The sequence below is a fragment of the Hydra vulgaris genome, chromosome 02 (genome assembly GCF_038396675.1).
Source record: "Hydra vulgaris chromosome 02, alternate assembly HydraT2T_AEP".
Classification (NCBI taxonomy): domain Eukaryota; kingdom Metazoa; phylum Cnidaria; class Hydrozoa; order Anthoathecata; family Hydridae; genus Hydra; species Hydra vulgaris.
This window is the reverse complement of record NC_088921.1, coordinates 38,618,206-38,644,478: the sequence shown is the minus strand read 5'-3', so window position 1 is coordinate 38,644,478 and position 26,273 is coordinate 38,618,206. Positions and strand designations below refer to the sequence as shown.

Genomic DNA, 26,273 nt, shown 5'->3' with positions numbered 1-26,273 from the left:
ATTTGATTTAATTTCTAATAGTTGGATTTTTTAATGTTTTTGATTTTGCAAAATTATAGTTGTTGTGATAGGTTACTTCAACTGAGATGCTTCCAAAAATTGTTATGAAAGCATCACCTCAATCTTCTGCACTCTTACGATTGTTTGCAAAGCTTACTAATCAGAATAGACGTGAGATGATGTTCAACAATTTTACACACATTTTTTCATATCTTATCAGATCTATTGTTAAACATGATGAACTCGAAGTTTGCTTGCGCTTCTTACAGGTTTTTTTTTCCTTACATTTTCATGATGTTTATGAGTATTATTTAAATTATATGCTTTAAACTTTTTTTAGTTTTACCCTTTTCATATCATCCTTTTTTTGTGAGAAAGTATTAAAACTTAATAGTAATACGCAAATATTTTAGCCTTATTTATATTTTGATTCAACTAAAACACTGCCTTTTTATAAATTATTACATGATTATATATACCATATAATATTCCCAGAGAGATATAACTGTTTTTTAACTTTTTAATTATCTATTTACAAAACTGGCTCATTAGCTAAGGTAACCTCTAAGGTCAATATATGATGTTAGAGATGTTTACATTACAATATTATTTAAATTTAAGTATTATTTACACTAATAACCTTGTGAACATTTCACCTTTTGACTTAGTAATCTATATCTTTTGGATTATTTGGCTCCAGAGGGCATAACTTAGTTATTGAAGGTTTTAAGATAATCTCACCAACTTGAACATTAGCCATTCTTACTAACCCATCGTTTCCAGGGAAAACCTCCATACTTGAATAAGCGCCCAATTGCCTCTCAAAGTATTTTTTGAATATCACTTATACCAGATTGTCTATTGATAAGTTACCCATTACACCATGCTATTTTTTTTGCGGTCCAAGAATGGGTTCTTTAATCCAACAATGCTAAAAATCCTTTATTAATTCTTGAACTTGGCACCACCTTCTTGGGCTGAATGAAGTGGGTGATAAATGATTGGGTGTAAGAGGTGTGCAGGTTTTGGGATCACTTAATTGGTCATTGTGATAAGTTTTACATTAGTGATATTCTCATTTCCCAGTTAGGAATAAAATCCTCGTTTGCAGGTTTTATCATGATTTTCATGAACTACTCAGTAATGAAGGGCTGCTGGTGGGTTAAAATGCCACTTAATACCAATATGGCTCAGTGCCTCGTTTATTTTTTCCCTTTAGTATTCTGAACACTTGTTTTATTGTTCTGAACCTATTGTTTTATCTCTTCTCTTCCAGATACAACCCAATACTTAAGAGACAACTCCACCAAATTGTAATTTAAACCTCAGATATGCTTCATGACAATCTTTTACAATGGTTATGTGGTAATTTCTTGGCAAAATAATTGGGTTTCTTGTATCAAATCAGAAAAATTAAGCATTTTTTTTATTGGTTGTTGCATCTTAAAAAATTATTTCATCTATTCAAGGCAACAATTTTAAAAAACAACTAGCTTTAAATATTTCTTTGTTACTTTTTAATTGAACTTTTCCAAATATGATTTCTTTTGAGCAATCATGATTAATTCTGTTTTTGTATCATTTATTTTCTCTGTTGAGAGTGTTCATCATGATGAACATTTTTCATTACATTTTATGTTTAGGAACCTTACCCAGGCTAAGATTTGTGTATGAAGTATTTATTTTGCATTTAATAGCCATTTAAATTCATTAGTTGGCCATTAGGGTTCCTCTTGTTGGATGAAATCAGTTCCACTCCACCATAACTGTTTTGTAAATTGCTTATTTTTGCTCCTCTAGCTGACAAATTCACAGGGTTTTTCCTTGTTGGTACATAACACCATTGTTTCGATTTGAACTAGACTGAATTTTGCCGACTCTGTTTGCAACAGAAGTCTTGAATTAAATTTTTAATCCAACTTTTAATACATTTATGCTATCTGGCAAAATGCTATCTGGCAAAATATAACATTCTTTATTTTTATTAAGCAAATTGCTTTATGCAATGCAAGTCTCCTATGACAAAGAGTATAAGTTTCTATCTTAACACCGCACTTATTAACTCTAATCATGGAATGCTAACTGAGTTTAATGGAGCGACACAAGTTTTTAACAAAACAAAAGACCTTGACATTCCACCAAATTGTTCATTGTTATGAAAATTCTTCATAACAATGAACTAACAAACTGTTTCAAAAGCATTTTAAGAAGCGTTAACAAATATGTAAAGGATTGAATAAATAATTATATTAGGTTTTTTTTAAGTGTAAACAACATGGTATTTCACATTAGTATATGTTTGTCAGTTCACTAAACCAGATATCTGACTTTTGCTTTATTTTTTCTGGTAGCATTTTATCCCAATCATCTGCAATATAACCTTCTCCCTTCTCCTGAATTCTATAGTTCTTGAAGTATTATTTTTTTATGATAACAAAAGGAGACAAAAACTCAAGTGGGTTGAAAAGTTTTGAGATATTTAACATTGTTACTGGTGAAAAGTTTTGAGTATTTTAACATTGTTACTGGTTCTGGTGGTAGAGTGTATTTGTAAAGAATGTAAATTTAAACATATCTTCAACTGTTACCCAATATATGCCCAATTTTTTACCATAAATAAGTTTTCTATGTTTGTTATTTTTTCTATGTTTGTTATTTTTGCTGCTCTTACCTTTACTTAAAAGAATTTCAAAAAATAAAAATATTAATAAAAAGAAATAATATTTCATTACTTTCTTTGATTTGGAATCCATTTTCTTGCAGTCATTCCAATGTTGCATAAGTTGGTTATACATTTCAACTGCTTTTTCTTCAAGTGAATCCATACTGTCATCCATTTACTCAGACTTATCAACAGTCTCCGCAGCAAGTGGAAACTTCTTTATATATTTCTCTGCATGTTTTTATATAACAAACTGTGCTTGAAAAGGACTGGAATTAATGCCAAGTACAACTCTCATTAACTCAAGTAACTCCGGCTGTTTATTCTCTTTTAGATCCGAAGAAATTTTTTAGCTTCAGATTTTTAGATTCAAAGAAATTTCTTTAGCTAAAGAAATTTTTGATATCTTCCATTTTTTTGGTTCAACTCAATTTGCAAGTACATCTCTGCAATAAAACTTAGCAAAGCAACTGCATTTCTTTGGAACCACAACAGAACAACACAGAGATCTTGATGTAGTTTTGTTCCTTAATGTATCACGTCATTCAGCAAAATGTCTTGGTATTTTGCAGCAGCGTTGAAAATAAATATAACTTTTGTAGTCTCCTTTTCCATATTTGAGGCACTGAAGTGTGAAAGTGTGATTTTCGTATTCACAGGACTCAAATTAGTTGATTGCAAATTGAGATATCTGAAAAGACTTCTTTTAAATCTTTAAATTTTTAGCTTTTTAAAAATTATTAACTCTGTTTTGATCTCTAAACTCAATAGTTGTTATTCAATAAAAAAAAATATTTATATTGATCTTGAATTATGATATAAAATTTTATTATAAACCATTATTATTATTATTAGATATTTTCTGAACAAGTTATTTTACAAAAATAAAAAGACTTGTGAAGGAATGGTATTAGCATTCCTGTGCAGAACCCAAAGTTGTTGCACTACCAAAGTTACGCTAGCATCATAAACAGGCTATAATGTTTCTTTTTACAACATGACTATCATATAGCTCCTTAAAATTTCTCAATCCTGGAGCATCAATAATTTGCCCTGGCAAAGAATTCCAGTGTTTCACTATATGATTTGTGAAAAAATATCGCCTCTGTTCGCAATGCTCTACGAGTTGACACTTTGATTGCATAGCACGAACACGAGTACCACCAGCCGGTCCACCGCAAAGAAAGGAGGAAAGAGATATCGGTGGGTGATATCAGTTAATGACATCAATCTGACTTATTATTTTAAAATGCTGTATAATATCACTTCTGATCCATCTCTCAGTCAAGGTGGTAAGTCCTTGTTTTTTGAGTCTTTCATTGTAAGGCAGTTTTGAAATCAAGGAAATTACTTTTGTAGTTTTTCTTTGATTGTTTTCTAAAATATTGATGTCTCTAACTTTATATGGTGACCATGTTTGAACTGCAAATTCTTAATGTGGTCTAATATAGGTTATATAAAGCAATTTCCACCGATTTAAACCTCTGTGCTGAAATGCTTTTTTAAAAATTCCGAGTATTTGATTGGCCTTCATAGCAGCAGAATCTACTTGCATCTTAACTTTAAGGTTATCAGAGATGAGTACACCTAAATCATTTTCAATATAGGTATCAGCTAATGTGACTTGTGTGCCATTGTCATCATACATATAGTATTTTTGATTTGATTTAATTGATCCTTGACTGATATGCATGACCTTACATTTTGTTATATTAAACTTCATCTGCCGAATTCTTGACCATTCAACAGCTTTATTGATATCAGCTTGTAAAAAATCTTCATCTGACAGTGAGCTGATTACCTCAATGATTTTGCTATCATCAGCATATAATTTTATATTGTGTGTCAAATTATCTGGTAGGTCATTAATATACAACACAAAAAGGAGGGGACCAAGGACTGATCCCTGTGGGACTCCACTAACTATATCTTTCCATTCCGATGTATTTGGTCCTATTTTGACCCATTGCTGCCGTTTATTTAGCCATGCTTTAATCCATGCAAGAATCTGACCATAATTGCCATATGCATAAAGTTTATGTAGTAATCTTTTGTGAGGCACTGTATGAAAAAGCCTTCACTTTTGTGAAGGCTTTTTCAAAGTCAGTAAAAATAATATCAACATGGTATCCTTGGTGTAAAGCCTCTGTGATGATGTCAAGAGTTTCTAACAAGTTATTCATGCATGATTTTTTAAATACAAATCCATGTTATGTATTCGAGATGACACCTGTAGCTTCACAGTGGTGCATGATAACCTCTTAGATAATTGCTTCCATTATTTTTCCAGGAATTGATGTTAAGGAGACTGGTCTGTAGTTTGAGGCCAAAAGTCTAGAACTTTTTTTAAAAATTAGAGTAACATTTGCTTTTTTTCATCTATCAGGCACAACACTAGTACTAAATGAATGGTTGTAGATTATACTTAAAGGTAAAGCCATACCATATTATTACTATTATTTTTATTATTATTAAAAATTATGGTTTAAACTTTAATATTTCAATTCATTTTATAAATCATCAGATAAAACAAGAAAAATGAAGCATATATATTGTACTTTATCAAGTACAATATAACTGTTAAGAAAAAATCGCTATTCAAAACTTTTTATATTATTTTAAAGCGAAACACAAAAATTCTTATTTTAAAAAAAATTTTATTATTATTTTTATTATCAAATAATTTTTTTCTAGTTTAAAACATTTAAATTTTTAAATAATTTCTCAAACTTTCCGTCTAAAAAAAATAGATAATAATGTTTCATAAAATGCGCAAATAGCTTGAGCATAATTTTTTTTGGTTGATTTTTAAGTTACCGCACAAATTTTTTGGACATTTAGTATTATTTTTTTTTTTATATAACTTTTTTTAAGTTTAAGTTTTGACTGTTATTATTTTTTATTTGTTATTATTTTTGTTTATTTTTTATTATTAGTTAATTTTTTAAATTAATTAAAGTATGTTGAGTTATTAGTTTATTTTTTTGTTTTTTCATTAATTTTTGCAATATAATAAATTGATCGTTCCATTAAAACAGTGTTCAAGGTTTTTAATAAACTGAGAATTTGATTACCATAAATATTTCCAGATATTGTATTTCACAATAACTTAGTTCGAGCCTTGATTCATTTGTGATTACTTTTTTGATATAATCTTTTTTTAAGTAGTTCTGTATTGTTTCTTTGTAAATTTTTGCCACTTTCAGTGGCGAAAAAAGTTCTAAACCGTTTTTCCATACTTAATCGATTTACTACCGTTTATCGTTAATCGATTTACTACCGTTTTATTATTGTTTGGTAATGATTTTGGATCCTTATTCCAAGGAATACCAATTTGATATTTCCGATCCACATAACTTTGTGCTTGATTTAGAGCCTTTTTATTTTCAACACTTCTAGCTTGTGTATTCAATGATGGAAGAACATTTTTGATTTTCCAAAATGTTTTTAGTGTTTCATTATTTTTTTCAACTTAAGAAATGTTTGTGTTTAACGTTCTGGTGTGACAAGTATAATAATTTTGTGTAGGCCCAGGTCCCCCAATGCATGTCTATCCCAGTGACGTGAGTCAGGCTATTAGATTTCTAGTGCATCCTTTAACTTATGTTTTCAATTAGTGAAGTTCTCCATTGTCTAATCCAATAAAAATATCTACAATTAGTCGCTGTCCCAATCTTCAAAATGGTGTAGTTCTTAGGTGACTTCAATATTTTTTAAATTTATACCAGTCCACTACTTGTTTGTTGCTCATAACTGTTAATGCAATCTTCACTTTCAATTTATCGTCAAAGCTTTCCAACTGGATTTCAACAGTTTGAAATGTGTCTACTCTACCCTTGAGTACATGAATCATATTTTTTTTTCATTACTCCTTGTAATTCAAGTTCTGCAGTTACATCACTGTTTATATAGGTTTGGGTACTGGCATCATCCAATAGAGCGTTAACTTGTATTGACCATTGTCCATTGGTTCAAATTTATTGTTGTTTGCTATTGTATTTTCTTTCAATTCGATTTTTTGCAGCTTTGTGTACAGCTTTTGAATATTCCAATCTTTCAACAACTTTTGAAGCTTCTCCTGATTGATACTGGTATAGTTGCAAAAGTTTATATTCAGGTGTAGCTGGAACATTATTAATATATGCTTCAAATGCTGCGTTCTAATTTTCATATTTCATGATTTTTATCTCCTGAGAAGACAGGAATTTACACTCTAAATAAGTGCCTCCATAAATCTTCTCTAATTTTTTTTTTTGCATTAAAGACATTATTCACCGGTTGAAGGTCATTACTTTTTTCATGGTACTCTATACTTTTTACTGTTTCTCCACCCCAACCAGTTCCAACAGGGCATGTTTGATAGCGCTTCTTTACTTCAGAAATTTCAGCATGTCATTTAACTTTGCATCCAGTTGGTCATATTTCAACTTATCCAATTCCATTAGCTAATTTTGCTTCAAAAACCTTTTATATAATTCATCATTGATCGATCCATTATCCATTAATCCTCAACACATTGATCCCATTACCACTTTTTCCACACCATGCTGTTCATAACAACTACCTTGTTCAATGCCACTTTTTAATTTCAATTTTTGGCAGATCAGTTTATGTTTTTATTTGCATTTACCGCCATCCCTATTGTAACAATTCTTGATGTGTCATCTTTTTGTGTGTAAAGATATTTGTGCTTTATTTTTTTTGCTTTCATGTAGACAGACTATTGCTTCAATTTTACTATTTTAAATTCATTTTTTTTCTGACGCTCAAATGAAAGGTCATCATTTTCACTATTGTTCATCATTGTATTCAATTGCTTGAAACTACCCTCTGCTATTTGGTGAGAAAGTTAGGGCGTATTGAAATGCAATAATATTAAGTAAGTATTTTAGCATTATATATTTTGATTCAACGCTAATCAATATTAATCAATACTAATCAATATTCAACTAAAATGCTACCTTTTTTTCAAATTATTACAATTATAATATTATATATACCATATAATATTTCCCCAGAGAGATATCACAGATATTTTCCAACTTTAGTTACCTATTAACAAAGCTAGCTAATTGCCACATTACCAGAGGTAATCTCAATATATGGCAATATAGGCCAATATATGACGCTAAAGACATTTATATTACAATATTATTATTTATATTTAAGCATTATTTACACAAATAACCTCGATAAATTCTTATCTTATTCTTATCATCCTCATCCTCTCCATACATTCATTTATCTTTATCATCATCTTCACCATACATTCTTACCATCTTTATCCCCATCCTCACCATACATTTATACCATCTTCATCCTCATCCTTTTCATCTACCATCATCATCCTCCTCCTCTCCATATAGCAAAATCTATTTTAACAATTTTAAACCAAAACAGATTATTTCATATAGTATAGCAGTATTTAATTAAGTTCATTTAAAAAAAAATGGATTCTTGATAGCAACTGGTAACAAAAGTACAATTTTTCCTATGAACATATAAGTAAAAATTTATATACATATTTTATTAAAGTCTGATAAAAAAAGATATTTAAATGGGGTTAGAAATGATGTAATTGTTGATGGTGTAATTTTCAGATGTAGTTCATTATGTTTTAATTAAATTTTAAATCATTTGTTTTAAAATTATGTTGATTGTTGTGTTAACAACCAATGAAATCTTCTACGTTTGAAATTTTATAAAATAGAATCTGATTCAAACTGGTTTTGTAAAGTTATCACATTTTGTACTAGGTTGACTTAATGTTAATTCAAAAATTATAAGTATAGTTATTATTCACCATGGTTTTTACCATGATTTTCACCATTTTTGTACTAAAATTTTTATTTTAAAATGCCCTTTAGGATTCTTATTGCAGTTTTCTTTTTATTGTGTGTGTTGTTTTTATGAGAAAGAAGTCTGGCTTATAAAATAGCGCTGGTTCTGAGTCACAGACAGTTATGGTTACCACTGTTCAGTGCTCCAGTTTTTAATGCTTTTTTAATAACTGCAAAAGCAGTTATAATCTTTATTTTATTTTTGCCTAACACAGAGACATTGTATTAGATCTTGTTTGGGAACATAAATATGGAGGGTGCAAACTTGTTAAAATACTACTGGATATAACAGAATGCTTTAAAATAAAAAATGAGATACTTGAAGAAAGTGATGAAGAATTGGTTTCAGAGTAAAGAAAATGAAAATAAAAAGCTTTAGATATATTTCTTCGAAGAATAGAAAATAAAGACGAAACAAATTAATTAATGATTTGCAACTATTTATGAAGCAGAAGGTGTGAAGTACATTAATCTGTGCCCTCATGCTTGAAAGATATTGTCATCTTTTATTTAGAATAATGTTTCTTTTTTAAAATATAGCCCTTTAAAAGTAAAAATATCTGAAAATCTTGTCTCTAGAAATACAGATGGAAAAAAGTCTATGCAGAATTCTCACATTAAATTCTTTGTCATTTATGTTTTAAGGGTCTTTTATTTTTAAAAAAATCCTGCAAAAAATAAGTTTTACTTCATTGTGACAACTTGAAAAATAGTGTGTCATGTTGCAGTTAGACAATTAGGAGAAAATCAATTTTTTTTTTTAATTGAAAATTTTATAAAGAGGAACTAGAAATAAAAAAACCTTGTGATATAATAGTTCTTGTCTTCCAAGTTGAAGAAAAATGTTGATTCTTTTTTGTAGGTACAAAAATGCGTTTCTATTTCTTAAATTATGAAAACAAAAACTTTGTATAGATAAGAAAAAGTGCAACAATAAAAAGTTTAAAAAGATAAGTTTTAGTATAGACAGTTAAGAATGAAGATACATCTTCAGAAGAAAAAGAATGAATATACATCTTCAGTTGCTTTCATAAGATAAACTTACTAAGTTTTTATTAGACCATGCTTATTTATTTGATCTAGGCTTTTTAAAAGCTGTATGAATATACTTTTAATACAAAATTCTTAAAGAACTTTTAAAAAGTATGTATTGGTATTCATTATAATTTTAGGAAGAAACGGATGTGGAGCTTAGCAGTTTGTTATTATCTGATAAACATAGGATTTATAATCAACTCCTTCTATATATTAGTGTAAACAGAGAACAAGTTGTTGAAAGCTTCTCTATACTTGCTTCAAATGATCCTTCATACAAAGGTCCTAAAGATTTCAAGTCAGATCAAGATTTAGTGAGGCGATTTTTTATTTCAAATAATTTGTTTAATATTAATTTGTTAAATACTTTTGTTTGTTTTTTATTTTCAAATAAGGCATTATTTTTGCATCCAAAATTGCTTGCCGTACTTGCATTTTTTAACTCAGTGCTTACAAACAATCCTAACTATGAAAAGAAGATTGCTCTCAAGAGCATAATTTGTTTATTTAATATTATGGGAGCAAAGTATATTACACCTGTACGCTTAAAAGTAATGGCTATTTTGAAGCTTGCTTTAAAGTTTAAGACAGAGTTTCCTGAAATTTGCTGTTCTGCATGGAGCTGTTTTATTAAAAACATTGACATAGACTGTATTGGTCCATTACTTAGTCAACTTATTGCTGCAATTTTGCCACTATTAGATGATTGTCCTAATCAGGTTGCAGACATCTTTAACTTTTTAATAATTGAAAACAGGTATCATTTTATTTTTTGCATTATAATAAGGTATAAAACAATTAAAGTTTGCTAGAAACTTTAGAAATTAATTTCGTTTTTTTTTTCAGGATACCTCTCAAGTTTTTTCTATACTCTGTAAAGCTAAATAAAAAAATAGATTTAAAAAAAAAGTTCCTTATGCAAAAAGCAATATCCGTAAAATTTAGAGAATTCAATTTTTTGAAAATAAATGTCCATGTTTTTCAATGCCAATTTTTGATTAATTTGTAAAAAAAAAATTTTAATGTTTTTTGACAAACAAAAAAGGTTTTTCCTATAAATTTAATAATGGTTATTTATTGTTATAAATTTAATAATGGTTATTTATTGTTATAAATTTAATAATGGTTATTTATTCTTATAAATTTAATAATGGTTATATAAAACTGTTGGGTAAACATGGTAGTGGTGTAGTTCTGAGTTTGATCCCCACCACGTCCCTCAATCCCCACCCGCACTCAACTTGTTTCTCTGTGCAGCGGCCTTGTTTGTTGAGGTTCGTGTTTCAGAGTTATAGAGTTGAGAGAGGGTTGTAACCGCAAAAAGTAGAATCCTTGACTGTAGTGGCCCTCTCAGCCTTAGGGAGGTGAATAATTAAAAAAAAAATTCCATATAAAAGTGGGACAAAAAATTGAAATTTTTCAGTCACCCCCTCAGATTTCTTTCAAATTGCAACCAGTGGTTCTTATCAATGTAACATGAAAAAATGCAAAGTTTAAGCTCCCAAATCCAAACGGTTTAAAAGTTATGATATTTTAAAATTCAGCCTAAAATACCCTATTTTTTTCCACACCCGCAATTATGGACTTTGTAGAAGTGCTTTTTATTGAATAATTTAAGATTAGTGCAAGAGTTTGGCTAAAAATTGGTACCTGATCAAAAATAGAACTTTTATTGGAAACTAATTGAAAATTGGTACCTGACTATTTTTGAAAATGCTGAATCTAACGTAGAAAAGAAAGTGACCTAATTCAAAATGTTTGATAACTATTTTTTAATTCAAAATGATCAAAAATTACTTTGCCATAAAACAAGGTAACATTTTCTCTAATTCCTAGAGTTTCGTTACTCTAATGGATTCAGTTGTAATGTGTAAAAACAATTTTTTAAGGTTGGTTTTGATACATAAATAAAGTTTTGTGAAGTGATATGTAAAAATATAGCTTTGCAGCATCTGCTGTGATGTATAAATATAGTTTTTTAACACCAGTTATGTCGTATAAATATATTTTTTAAACACCAGTTGTATAAACATAAAAACTATTTTGATTTTAAATTAAATAATTATTGAGTCTTATTTAGTAATTCAGTTTCTCAGTAATGGCAAACAGTCAACAGTGCTTCATTGGAATAAGCTAGAAAGTGAATGTCATCTTGCAACATATACATGTTTGCTTGGAATTGAATCTTTTGAAGATATCCCTGAATATGAAAGAGAAATATTAATGTGGAGGACTGGGCTATCAATAATCAATGTCAAATCAACAACTTGTCTCCATCATAAACATGTTTATTTGAGGCGTTATGCAACTAAATGCAATCCATTTAATACTCATAAGAAAGTTATAAAAGGTATTTATAGTAACTTTTTGTGAAAGTGTTGTGAGTTACAATAATAAAATTCTATTAAAAGTCATAAAACTTTAAATAGTTTTATTAACATTTTTATACATATTAAAAGATTTTTTCCTTTTTTTAGGCAGTCTTTGTGAAATCAACCTGGATACAGCGAAGTACTTATGCAGTAAATGCAAATTTGTAGTACAAGGTGAAAAGCTTTGTCCACAGTGCAGACATAAATTAGCATCAAGTGAAGAATCAGAAGAAAAAGAGTTAGAGATAAAATTACCTAAAGACAGTATAGAAAAAGAAATTATACTGGTATCAGCAAGATCATTGCTTAACAGTACTTTGTGTGAACTTGAAGTATCTCCTCTAAAAGTTCATTTATCCAAAACCTCTAAAAAGCCTTCACTTGGAAAGAGAAAGATTAGAGGCAATGAAGTTCTAAAGGAAATTTAAAGCAAAGCTGGTGATCTAGACTTGCTTGTTGAATGCATGAAAGAAAGGCAGCAACTTCAAATTTTGATATAGACCCCAAAAGGAAAGCAGCAAAAGAGTTTTCAGTTTCCAAACACAAAATTCAAAGTGCAAAGTTTTTACATGACCAAAAAGGCATCATAGCATACCCTGATGAAAAAAAATTTGACTATTGATATTTAAAAATTAAAAAATTATTCTCAATTATTAAGAATTAGGTTATTTTCTTTTCATCTTTGTATTCAACACCTTTAAAAATGGTCAGGTACCAATCTTCAGTTGTATTCTTTCTCTAGAACTTAAGTTATTCACACAAAAAGTATCACTAAAAGTTCTATAATGGAGAACAAAGGCTAAAAAAAGGATTTTTTTGTTTAAATTTTAAAATGGCATATCTTTATTATGCTTTAAGAAACCAAAACCATCTTTTTTTTAGCCCAAGATCTAATACTTCATTTGAAAAATAAATTGAATCCATAAGACTTAAGCAACTCCAGGAATTAATAAAAGCGCAACCCATGGCAACAGAACAAAAAGTTTGACTGACCATTTTAAAATCTGAAAATAACTATCAAAAAATTTGAGTTTAAATATTTTTTCAACATTTTTGAATTCAGCACCCTCAAAAATGGTCAGGTACCAATGTTTAGCCACATTCTTCCACTAGATCTTAAATTCTTCATTAAAAAGTAATACTACAAAATCCATAATGGCGGATTTGGTAAACAAAGGAACATTTTAGGCTAAATTTCAAAACGTCATAACTTTTGAACCGTTTGGATTTGGGAGCTTAAATTTTACAATTTTTCATTAATTTGTATGTTTCATTAATTTGTACCACTGTTTAAAATTTAAAGAAAATCCAAGGAGTAATTGAAATGACTGTTCCACTTTTACATGGAATTACCTTGTTACAACTTAATTATACAAACCGTAAAAAATAAATATCAAGCTCATATTTATTGCTAAAAACTTAAAAGTCTAAATAATTTTTTTTTTTTAATTACAAAAAAAAGTTATGAATCAAATTTGTCTTTATTCAAGTATGTCGGATTCTCACAAATAAAAAGTTTAGCAACACCCGGAAGAAAACGTTTTTTTACTGATGAAACAGTTTTTCTATAAGATGAAATAACTGGATCAGATGTACATAAAAGTCTAATCATTACATCTTCATTTGTCTTTATTATTGAATTTTTACAGGAAAGATTTTCCCTATATTTTCTAAGTTCTTTATTTCTAGCTTCATGAGCTTCTTCACTAAATAGAGCTATTGGCAATAATAGAATTTCTATTACTTCTGCTCCATGAAATAAGATCTGGTGAAGACTGTGTGAGGCATGTAGTAAAAGCATGAATACAGCTTTGCAGTCTCCAGATATAAATAAGCAAAACTTACTATTATCTATTTAAAATCCATTTTGAAATCCATTACAAGTATATATTTTAAAATCCATTTGATATGCAAACTCAAGTTAAGTGCAACTTTGCAATTAGTTCTTTGTTTATCCCTGTAATTTTGACAAATTCATCTTCATTTGAAAAGATTTTTCGAGCGCTCTTTCTGTCATTTGAATTTCCAGATCTTCAACATTTTGGATAGTCGACAATAAGTCTCTTTTTTGTTGGAATCCTTTTTGTATATTAATTTTTTGCTCTTTAATTAAAGCTTTTTCTGTATCTTCTTTTGCTTGTCATTTTTTAGTTGGTATCTTATATGAATGAATAAGACACTCAATAAATCATTTAGCATTATTCTTAATAAATAAAGATTATACGCATTTACAGGTATTCCAGCACAAATAAAGATGTGTTAAAATGTTGTTAAGTCTTGATCTCTTAACAATGTCTGATCAAAGGGTAACTCAAAGAATGTTAGCAAATGATGGTATGATTTCTCAGTGTACTGAATAAAAAATGTTATTATACTTTAAGGAAATATAAACATCAAAATACTATCTAAAAATAAAATTGAAATTATTGTTTCTTCCAGACATATATCTGTAAAAAATTATTAGTAAATAAACTAAATCTAGTAACATTAGGTATACTAAAAAGGTTAAAAAAATTTGAACTTTTTTTTTGTGGGAAGAGGGGGGGAGGGGGGGGGGGAAGGCAGCAACATAGTCCTATCTTTATTGAAATCATTGGTAAATATAAAAAATAATTCTATATTTGTATTTTACACACTTTGCATAATTGATTTGTTGTTAAAAAGTTATTACAAAATATTAGAGTTTTAAGAAGTTATTAAAAACCTATTTTTGCAATAAATATTAGAAACGAATATGATTTATTTGTAAATTGTAAAAACTTTATTACAAAAAGTTGCAAAATATTTATGATGCATGGCTATTTACATTCATTGAGCAATAGATTTACATAATTAAATGTTTGGAGGATATTGGAGGATGGTTTATTTGATACCTAATAGTATTAGCTGGTAGAAAAAAAATATTGAAAACTTTCTGTCGCTGATGAATAAAAACTAAGGAATAAACTTATATTAAGTTGTTTTGAAAAGTTTGAGCAAAAAAAAGAATGTTAATTCAAATAATATATGTTAAAATGATACTCAATAAAATTAGTTTAAATCAATAGTATTGTAAGAAAGTTGATAATTAAAAAATGCAAAAAGGCAATTTGAAACACATGTCAAATTCACGTGTAAGTAACCGCATAAAAAAACGTTTCAATTAATATGTAATGTTTTTTTAACTAGATATTTCCTCTAATGAACATGTTTTCATTATTATGAAAAATTTTCAGCATGCAATGCCGACAATGATTTTTTGGTATTTTGGCACACTCTGTCCCAATGTGAGCTTGTGGCAAATCTTTTATACCTACTGACTAAGTAGATGAAAGTTAATCCGGCACTAATTATTTTTTCTCATTCATAAACTAATCCAGTTTATCAATCAGAAAGAAAAGATGATGGTAAAGACAGCATTATTATTTTTTTTTTTTTTTCTATATGCTTTAGGCCCTTATTCTTAAAATCCTATATGTAGATGAGTCATCTTCAAATTATTTGGCTGCTTTTAAGTCATCATTTGACATAACAAACGACTAACCAAAATCTGAACATGCTCTTCTTGCCAGCATGTATTAAAAAAAACATTTTTGGTATTTAATAGAATACTTAGTTTTGCTGGTCCTATCTAATTATGATATTGAGATGAATAATGTTGAAAAAATTGGTTAAGTGTGATGTCCCTAACCAGTTTCATATGGGGAAACTAGAGATGCTGGTTATTACCAGATCAGCAAAACTTACTGATCTGGTAGGTTCTATATGTATCAAACTTGTCAGCATATATGTATCAAACTTGTCAGCATTGCAAGGCGAGGCCTTGCTATGCTGACAAATTTGATACATGTAGTTCTATTATTTGCAAGTGTTCTGATGCTGCAACCATGACTTGAAAATATTGGCAGACTTTAAGTTGATGGTTTAACTGGAAATGTTAAACCATCAACTTAAAGTCACGGTGCACAAATGCAATTTGTAAAAAAGTTGAGTCTCTTTATACAGTTTTTGACATATTGTGGTTGAAGCATAAACTCGCGGTTACATCTTAGGTCATATGATGTTGGTTTGGAAAAGGGATAATGTTGTGGTACATAGAAATCTACTTGTTCAAAGTTTTGATTAATTTTAAATTGTTCTGTGAAATCCCCTCTATTCCTTCTCTCTTCTAGTGTTGTCAGTTCCAGTGCTTCTAATATTTTTTCATAAGTATGGTGTCTCATGGAGGTTATCAATTTTGTTGCACGATGTTGAGTTTGCTCTAAGGGGCTAAGGGGTCGTCCATAAAGTATGTACGCCAAAAATTTTAAAATTTGACACCCCTCCCCCCTGTTGCCATGCGTACTTTTTATTCCACTCCCCCCTTAAAGAGTACGCACGTTTTTTAACTCTCCCCCACCCCCGAATTTTTTTTTTTCAATAATAAAGTTTATTGAAAAAAAAAGGTGGAGGAGGTACCTTAGATACTTTATATGATCCCAAAGCCCTTTTTTTGCGGCACAGGATCCCAATTTAAAAAAGGGCTTCAAATATATACAAAAATGTCAATGCCTTCGCTTAGCCGAGAGGTTAATGTTATGTACTTAGACAGCGGAGGCCTGGGGACAAAAAGCCTTGAAACGGTTCCCCCTCCCCCTCCCACATTCTCCCTAATGTAGTAAAATTTTCAACTTTAATATCTAAAACTAAATTTAAATTTATTGACAGATTTTAAATTTCGTTGAAAAATATTGTAAATTACCAAAGTTATGACCCTGCAAAAATTACAGCTCTTCTTTTTTTTTTAGGGGGGGGGGGGGGTGGATCGGAAAATTTGCACCCATGCATGTGTGTACATAAAGAGAAACTATACCCTCTACTCCCTATAGCATACATCTTTTTATGTTGGCAAACTAGGATCTTTATTCTGAATTTTAACTTTTCTATTGATTAGCTGGTTAATTAGCTGTGATAATTTAAAAAATCAAAGTACATACTTTTAAATTGAACCCTCCCCCATACGCTTTCGTACCCTTTTTGAAGATCTTCCCCCTATGAGCATACTTACTTTATGGACGACCCCTAATTTATTGATATTGCCACTAAGGTGTGGTAACCTGGCTTGGATTGCAAAATAAAGTTTGCAGTATCGACAGGAGGTCGAATGTATAAAGTATATGATATTCACCAGAGGAATACACAGTGTTCTCTGAATGCTTTTTTTAGCACACCTAATTTCCAGTTTGCTTTTGCAGCTGCTACATCTACTTATGATCTTAATTTCAAATCATCAGGCGCAAAAATACCAATGGACTCTGGTACATTTTAATGGATAACGAAGTCCATCTTGGTCTAACATTGTGTAGTTATGTGTTGATTTAATTTTTTTGTGACTGACATGCATAACCTTACGCTTATCAAGATTAAAAAATATGTGCCAATTTCTAGACCATTCAACGGCTTTGTCAATATCGTTTTGCAAAAATAGTGCATCATCTGGTGTTTTTATAATTGTTATTATTTTGCTGTCGTCAGCATAAAGTTTTATATATGTTGGAAATATAGCTGGTAAGTCATTGATGTATATCACAAAAAGTTTTAGGTCTAAAATGGATTCTTGAGTTTGTTACTTTTTTCCATTTAGATTTTATATTAGCTATTAGCCATAATTTGATCCATTCTATGAGCATTCCTTGTATGCCGTATGCTTTGAATTTATGTATAAGTCTTTTGTGTGGTACCTTGTCACAGGCCTTAGCTAAATTGGTATAGACAACATCAACAGGTTTGTTACGATTAGCGGCTTCAGTACTAATGTCGCGAGATTCCAACAGATTTGTTGTATATCCTTTTCTTTTCCCAAAACCATGCTGAACTTTAGTAATTTAACCATTGGTTAGAAAGTGATCAAAGATTCATTTGTGTATTATTCCCTCGAGTATTTTACACAGTATTGATGTCTTTGAGACTGGTCTATAGTTACTACAACTCGCAATTCGACTTACATCCCTTTTTGAATATTGGTGTAACTTCCAATTTCTTTCACATATCTGGAACTTCTGGAGTTGCAATTGAGGAATTGAAGATAAGTGTTAGCGGTTTTTAAAAGCGTTTGCACAATTTTTTAAGACTCTAGGATTTACTCCATCAAATTCTTTTGATTTTGTCACATCAAGATTCATCAGTCTAGATTTTACTTTTTGGTAATTGATAATCACTTTATTTTCAGTACACTCAATGTTGGTTTGATTGTGGAAATCTGGTATAAGATCTTCTGACCCTATTTCAAATACAAATTAAAAATACTGGTTTGAAGTCGAACATATTACCTGTTGGTCTTCTGTAATTGAGTCTTGATCAAGGTTGTGTGAGCGAATATGGTCATGTATTTGCATTTTAAGATTTATGTTGGCATGTAGACACAAGCAATATCTCTTCATGTTTTAAAATCACTAACTTGACTAACTTTTTTAACTAACATTTTTTTACAACGACCCCTAATGTTTTTGCTATCTTACATGCTGCTTTATATAAACTATGAACGGTTTTATGAGTTTCTCTACCAGCTAATATGTATTGACACCGCAGTTTATGATTTTCGGATAGTGCCTCCTTGACTTTATCTGTAACCCAGCTGTCCTCTTTCTCTATGAATTTAGTGCTTGTTGAAGGAATATGTAGTCTTACTGCCTTATTGTATTTATCAACAAACAAAATGTATTTTTCTGACTCTGAAAGCCAGTTGAAATTTCTTAACCAGTCATATTCTGCAATGTAAGAGGAGAGTGCTTCATAATTGGCTTTGCTCCATATATAACGTAGTGTTGACAGTTTTGTATGATCAACAGTTTCTGTCAATGCGAATGTTCCAGTTAACAGGCAGTGTGCCTGCCTGTTAAGTAAAACATTCGCATTGTGCCTGCCCTGTTGTTGTGTTTTCAAGTGGAACTCTTTTGTTAAGCTCGAACATACGGTCCAGGGTGTTTGTTATAATGAGATCTAGAGTGGTTTTTGGCTGGTCTGTGTAAGAATTACGGTAAGTTGGAAATGTTACTAACTGCCACAAGTGACTTTAATCCAGCAGGGTTCCCACTCCTTCTTTAAAAACCTTAAATATCCTTTAAAAAATATCCTCCCTAAAAGTCCTTAAATAACCTTAAAAAAAGATTAAATTTGGCTGCTGTCCTTAATTTCTCCTTATTTATTTTTATTTTTTAATCATCTAGGAAATTTTATTAAAGTGAAGGATTATACTTATTAATAAAGAAGAATTTTTTTACTATAAGGTCTCCATTAGTTCAACTTAATTTTAATAATATGATTTAAGCATTTGAATATATTTTAATTGAGGATGGCTATGATATAGTCAAAACATGTATTTTATAAATTAAATGGTTTTAGAAAAAAATTTAAAAATTGTTCTATTTATTATAATATTTACACATTTTGTGCTGAATAGAAACTTTGTGTATATATATATATATATATATATATATATATATATATATATATATATATATATATATATATATATATATATATATATATATATATATATACATATATATATATAAAATATTATTTAATGCATGCAATCTTTTGATTATATATAACGCTGAAAAAATGTTTTTTATTTGCTTATTTTAAAAATAATAACAACAACCTTTTTCTTAATTTGACAGATTGAAATGTTTTCATGCTGCTTGCTCTAATGCTTTTATGTTGCTTGCTTTAACAGTTGTTGTGTTGCTTGCTTTTATCCTTTTAGTTATCTTCAAATATATTTTGAAAGAAATTATATCATTAATTTTTTGTATAATCAGATATTTTATATGATTACGCTATATATATGATTATTGTATATATAATTTATTGTTTTGTTTGTAACATTTTAGATCTTCTCTTTCCGTATCATTTAAAGATATTTACTTTGTTCCACAACACCCAGTTTTAGCAAACTGTGGAGAAATACTTGCTTCACATCAGCTACGAGTTTCAAATATAAATGACTTCAAAGCAAAAATAAAGTATACCTGTCTAGGTATTGATAATGAAAATGAAGATGTAAGAAACTTTGCTTTGATGCATTTAACAACAATTCTCCAAACTTACTCTTTATTTTTGAATGAATTACTTGCAAATGTTGAAGCGATCGATCCTTTTGTGTTGAATTTAATTAACACATTGCTTCTTGCAAGTAAACAAAATAACCCTCAAACATTTAATTACATTGGAAAATGTCTTGGTATATTAGGTGCTATTGATCCTGGTAGAATAGAAAGTTTAAGTGAAAACTCAGAAGAAGCAGTTATTTATACATCGGTTAGTGACATTTCATTTGGTTGTGATCTATTGAAGGAACTATGCCGTTCCTTTCTAGCAGCAGGAAGTACAAGGGCTCAGGACTGTGCAGCCTTTGCAATACAAGAAACTCTTCTATATTACGAGTGCACTGACAAGCCTTCCGATAGGTGTTATTTTTATTTTTGATATTACTTCTTTTTTTTAATATTCTTACAAATTTAACTTATTCTTTTCATTTTATGTTTTTTTATTTTTAAAATTTAAAATTTCAAAAAACTTCATCGAAATTTTAATTTTGATATATTGGGGATTCTGATATTCTTTACTGTTTAATTTTTATGTTTAATTTTTTTTTCCTGAACTTGTATTTTCTTTTTATGTAAAATTCTAAAAAGTCTCAATTAAAAACAAAGTTGATTAGTTCTGTTTAGTTATTTGTGGTTTTGATTTAGTATTTTGGTGCCATCTCCATAAGTAGAGTCACTTACTGCAGGCCTTACCTTCATATGCCCTAATGACATATTTTTCTTCTTTCAATTCTTCAAAAAAAATTTCTATAACAGTTATAAATTTGTTTAATATAGACCTGGATATCGTCTATGGGAAAGATTTTCAAAATCTATTCAAGAACTTCTTTATCCTCATCTCTTTTCAAAATATGTTAACAGTACAAATTACAACTGGTCTAAACATTCTACGCCTCTATATCAAAGCACAAAAGGAAGTTCTTATGTTGATTGGGTATGTAATTGGACTAACCGGCTAATTTATTCACTTGGAAAGACAAGTTGTAGAGTGTTTATGTCTTGCATGTCAATTATAAAACATGATTTGAAAGTAGCACTTTTTCTCCTCCCACATGTAGTAATTCAAGTTGTTCTTTTAAAAAATGAAGGTTTAGTTCGAGATGAATTTATGGCTGTATTGGCCTCTGCAAACAGTGAAAGCTCTGTAACAGAGTTTATAAAGGCGTGTACCAATACAGTGTATTCTATTATGGATTATCTGAATCATTGGAGTGCAAAGCATATTTCTAAAGATTCATCTCAAAATGACACTCAAGAAATTAAACAGTTTATTTATAGTATTCCCAAAGATATTCTTGCAAGAAGCTCATTTTATTGCAATGCTTTGTCTCGGTCATTAATGTATTATGAACAATACATTGAAGTAGCGAAAAATAGTTTGGAGAACCATTTAGAGTTTTTACAACGTTTATATTTTGCTCTTGATGAACCAGATGGTGTCACTGGTGTTGCAGATACAAGAAAAAGGAATACAACACTGCAAGAACAAATAGTAGAACATGAAAGCTCTGGTAATTTTATTTAGTTTTTCATTTTTTTGCATCTTTTTTTTTGCTTTTTGTTTTTATTGTTTTTTTGTTTTATGATAATTAAGGTACTTATGTTTTAAGATCTAAAGTGTACATGCTTTTAAAGAAGTGAGGTGCAGTAAAAAAAAATTTTAATTTTCTTTCCTACTTATTTTATATATAGCTCTATCTTTTTCTGTTTTCAGCTATAATTTTTTATAATAAATAGCAACTTTTGTTATAATAAATAATAATAACAATCATAATAATAAAGATATTATTATGATTTTTTAAAAAAAGTTGTTGATTAAAGATGTTTATTAAAATTAGTGAATGAATAGCAATATTTTTCCACATTTGTGTTGGAGGAAAAATATTTTTTATTGCTGCATTCACTAACCAAATCAGCTACAATTAGGTGTACTTAATTTTGTATTTATAAGAGACAGGCATGGTTTCTTAGCCATAGTGGCCTAAGAGCTTAATAAAGAGATAGAAAACTTTAGTATGAAACTCATGTTTATTTGAATGGTAATATTCCTAGTGCTTTCTGCCATAATAAAAATAATTAGTCCTGATATGAAAAACAAGTCAATTGTAAAATGGCATCTTGTTTTAAAACTATGTTACAAATATTATATAATAATAAGATTTTAAAAATTGTTATTATGAGAAACACCAAAATCATAAAATAATTTTTAAATATGTAAAGAATATGATTGTATTTAAATGTTGTTGTTAAACATTCATAGGAAATCTTCGTGATGCTGTTGCTTGCTATGAACGAGCTATTCAAACCGAGCCAAATAATGTCAAACATCACAAAGGGCTACTTCAATGTTTGATTGGTTTAGGCCAATTATATAATGGTTTAATGGATGTTAATGGGTTAATAGAGAAAAGGTAAAAATGTTAAATTTACTTTTAACGTTTTTATTTAACTGTAACCATTTTTTTATTACAAAAAAAATTTATATATATATCATTTATAATTTATAATTTATTATCATTTATCATTTTCATTTATAAATATTTATCGAATATTCGTCATAAATATGTTGTTGAGTTGATTCTATATATGAACTGGTGAGACTCTTTAAGTTTGGAGTTAGCACAGCTTATAAAGTTCGGTAATCTTTGTAGTAGTTGTATCTCAATAAAAATACTCAGTACTGGTCTGCAGATTAGTGCGGAAACCACACAAGTGTGGAACCACTCTTGTGGGCATTAAAAATAAAATTGTTTAATAGTGATTTTTAGATCACTACTATTTTGTTTTAATTGAATTGCAGTATCTAAAAGTTTTAAAATTTTAAAATTAAAAAAATAAAAACTATTAATATTGTGCCCTTAATAAAGATTTAGGACCAGACCATGACCAAGACCAGACCATGACTCCATGACCTCTACAAGTTATTTATAAGTTTTTAACAAGTATGTTTATACATAAAGTAGAGTCTTTAAATAAATTTTTCCCAAAGTTTCATCTGTTTAAGTTGCTTCTAACAAAGTCAGACTTTATTTTTGCAAAACTTGCATTAATAAGTGCTTGTAAATACAAATCTGGTATAATTATAATAAATAACATCAACTTTTATATATAAATATCATTTGATTGTCTCATTTACATTATAATTATTTTGCAATTGAAACATGTTGCGGACAAAACTTTCTTAGATTGATGAAATTTATAAACTGTATAGCAATTAAAAGTAGTTGCTTATCCCAAGCTGTTTCTTGTTGGTTTTGTAAATAATTTAGATAATTTTATCATGCGTAACTAAGAATCATAAAGTTCTCCTGCATTTTTCGAACTTTTTTGCAACTTAGGTACTTGTTGACAATGTGTCATAAAAATTTTGAAGATTTTAATTGATAGTCTGAAAAAGATGTTTAATTTTTGTTGCTAAAAATTTGCATAATAAAAAGTAAGGCTAACAAGTTGTTATGGGGTTTAATTGAAATTTTCTTAAATATCTTTTTAATGGACAGTTCAGCAAAATTACTCAACACAAACATAATTGTTGCTGTTAAAATAAAGCTTTTTAAATTAACAGTATATTTTTTTACTAAATGGTGTATTCTCTTACCAAAACATAACTAAATTTGTCAAATCAATATTTATAACACCCTGTTTATCAGTTGTCTTTAATAAGTGTGGAGCATTATATGATCAGAGGTGCATATGGATCATGGGTGCAAGTTCTCCCTTACATATTTTTTTTATCACAATCTAATATTCTAGTTCTGAAAACTGACACCATTCTATCTACTCACACAATTCTATTGAATTTGTTGTTGCTGTATTCACAATATATTAAGTGATGTATCTTTTTTGTTAATTCAAAAAAGTTATTTAGTTATTAAGTTTAAACAAATTAGAAACAATTATATCAGCTTTAAAACCAAGTTGAACAACTTTAAAACCAAGTTAAACAACTTTAAAACCAAGTCAAACAACTTTAAAACCAAGTTAAACAACTTTAAAACCAAGTTAAACAACTTCTATTAAACAAACTTCTTCTATGGTTTATTAGTTATTTAGTGCAAGCTGCACGATATTGAATCTGTTTAGTTTCCTAAACACTTTAATATAGCAGGGAATATGAGTTTTTGGTTTGTTTAGGAAATATCTTTGTAAATTATTCTTAATAATATCATAGTTGTTGTTTTTTTATTTAGACCAGAATGGAAAACAGATCTAATTCCTTATCAAGCAGAAATATCATGGAGGCTGGGTCAGTGGGATTCATTAGAAAAAACATTACCTCAAGTAGGGTTTTTTTATGTGTTTTAATTATCTTAAATACATCTTGTCCCTACTAGGCAATAGAATATTAGACTAGTATTAAGTAAGTATTAGAATAGATTTATTTTTTATGCAATCAGTTGCTAATACAGGCCTTGTCAGGAAGCGAGTGCTTTGACTCCATTAGCCCCACTCTCCCCTAAAATGGTTTACAGAAGCAATTTAAAGCTCTTACAAAAGTATGGTTTTTCTCTTAATAGTATAATTATCATTGTAATCAAAATGAAAAATACAGAGTCATTTTTATAAAAAATAAAATAATTGCATAATAAACTATAATGCTTTTTAAAAGACATGTTTGTTATAAAAAAAAAAGAAAAATTAAAAAACAGCGCCAATTGGAATGCAAATGTTTTTGATTAGATTAGATACTAATAAATATAATAACTGATAAATATAAAATTATTACACTCTAAATTATTGCATAATATTTTTTATTTTATGTAATGAGTTATATATTTTATAAATTAATTACTTTAATACATTATTCACTTTTATTGTGGAATTTTTAATTGTTGTAATATTTCTTAAAATTCTATTACAATAAGAAAATATGGAATATTTTTTATAAGCAGTAAAAAGCTTTTATAACTCTTTGTCAAACTTTTTATCAAATAAATAATGTTTTTAATAAATAACTGGATGCAAATGTGAAAACCCAATTACAACTTGTCTAAAGAATTTTTTTCACAGCCCAATAAACTACAGTTGTTGTGTATATATTCTTGTAAAATTAACGTTACAAACATAAGCTTGTAACAAGTATAAAACCAAATTTTGTATTTAATAAGCAATTTTTTAAATGTATAAACAGATAGTTTGTGCAAAAACCAAAACCTCTTTTAAGAAACTGTTTAGAGGAGCAGCTCACATAGCTACCCATGTTCGTTTTAGGAGAGCTTTTTTCTGCTCTCGCGCTCATTTACTTCTGCCGAGGCTTGTTAATACATACTTTTATTGCAGGCTAGTTTTTAAAAAAACTTTTTTTTTTTTGGCAATTAGGAAATCTATTAATGTCTTTAAATTTGTATATTCTAAATTTTAGTTATAATGAATTAAGAATAAACTCTAAAATACTTAGAAACTTTTAGGAAAACAACAAGAACTGGAGCTTATCACTAAGCAATCTACTATTGTGTTTAAAAAATAATACTTGTGACGAGTTTAATGTAAATATTATTGCAGTAAGAAATGAACAAATGAATTGTCTAAGAAGTGCTAGCCTTGAATCAGGAGGATATCAACGAGCTTACAAATCCATTGTTCGGTATGTTTATTCAGTAATTAAATCATCTATGTTAACATTTTATGGTTTAAAGAATTATATACAATCTATTTTGTTTGCTTTATTTATTATATTTTCTGTGTTTACAAAATATTTGCTGCTAAGTATATAAGAATATTTGCTTTATTATATTTGCTGCGATCCTCAGTATATATAAAAAGATGCTCAGTATTTGAGTAATACTGAGCATCTTTTAATAATGTAAGTACCAAATTTTTCTTTGCGATTTAAATTTTTTAGTTGTGTTTATGGTTGCTCTTTGAAGCACAAAAATTTTTGTTTTAAATTTGAAGATTGTGAGTTGTGGGGTAAAAAACTTCCAAATAAAAATTTTGCATGAGTTATAATTAAACTTGTGTTCAACAAGTTTAGTTATAATTTGTACATCAGGTCGAAAGATCATAAAATTTAAAAGAAAAATAGTTTGAGAAATATGAACAGATGGCACATGTAAATAATGGCAACTTGAGAAATATGAACAGATTGAGAAATATTAACAGATTGTAAATAATTAGTTATAAAATTAATTCAAGTAATCAAATAAAAAAAATAATTCAAATAATTAAGTCAAATAAAAATTGATTAAAAATTTCAAACATTGTTGTTTGGCTATAATTTGTTTTGAAAAAAATAATATGCTGCTGGTAGTATATATATTATTCAAAAATTATTACACAGGCACCACCTCCCCAT

The 26,273-nt window shown here is 28.6% G+C and overlaps 1 protein-coding gene across 2 annotated transcripts in view; it reads left to right on the top strand.

Moving 5' to 3' along the window:
• Positions 1 to 26,273, top strand: part of LOC100199469 (serine/threonine-protein kinase atr) — a 99,624-nt gene that overhangs the window by 48,848 nt on the left and 24,503 nt on the right. For both annotated transcript variants that reach the window (XM_065790812.1, XM_065790811.1), the window contains exons 20-27: positions 72 to 269; positions 9,675 to 9,851; positions 9,933 to 10,294; positions 19,763 to 20,338; positions 20,756 to 21,489; positions 22,239 to 22,389; positions 24,169 to 24,259; positions 25,387 to 25,562. In XM_065790812.1, coding sequence (XP_065646884.1) covers positions 72 to 269; positions 9,675 to 9,851; positions 9,933 to 10,294; positions 19,763 to 20,338; positions 20,756 to 21,489; positions 22,239 to 22,389; positions 24,169 to 24,259; positions 25,387 to 25,562 — 2,465 coding nt within the window. The remainder of the gene's footprint in view (positions 1 to 71; positions 270 to 9,674; positions 9,852 to 9,932; positions 10,295 to 19,762; positions 20,339 to 20,755; positions 21,490 to 22,238; positions 22,390 to 24,168; positions 24,260 to 25,386; positions 25,563 to 26,273) is intronic.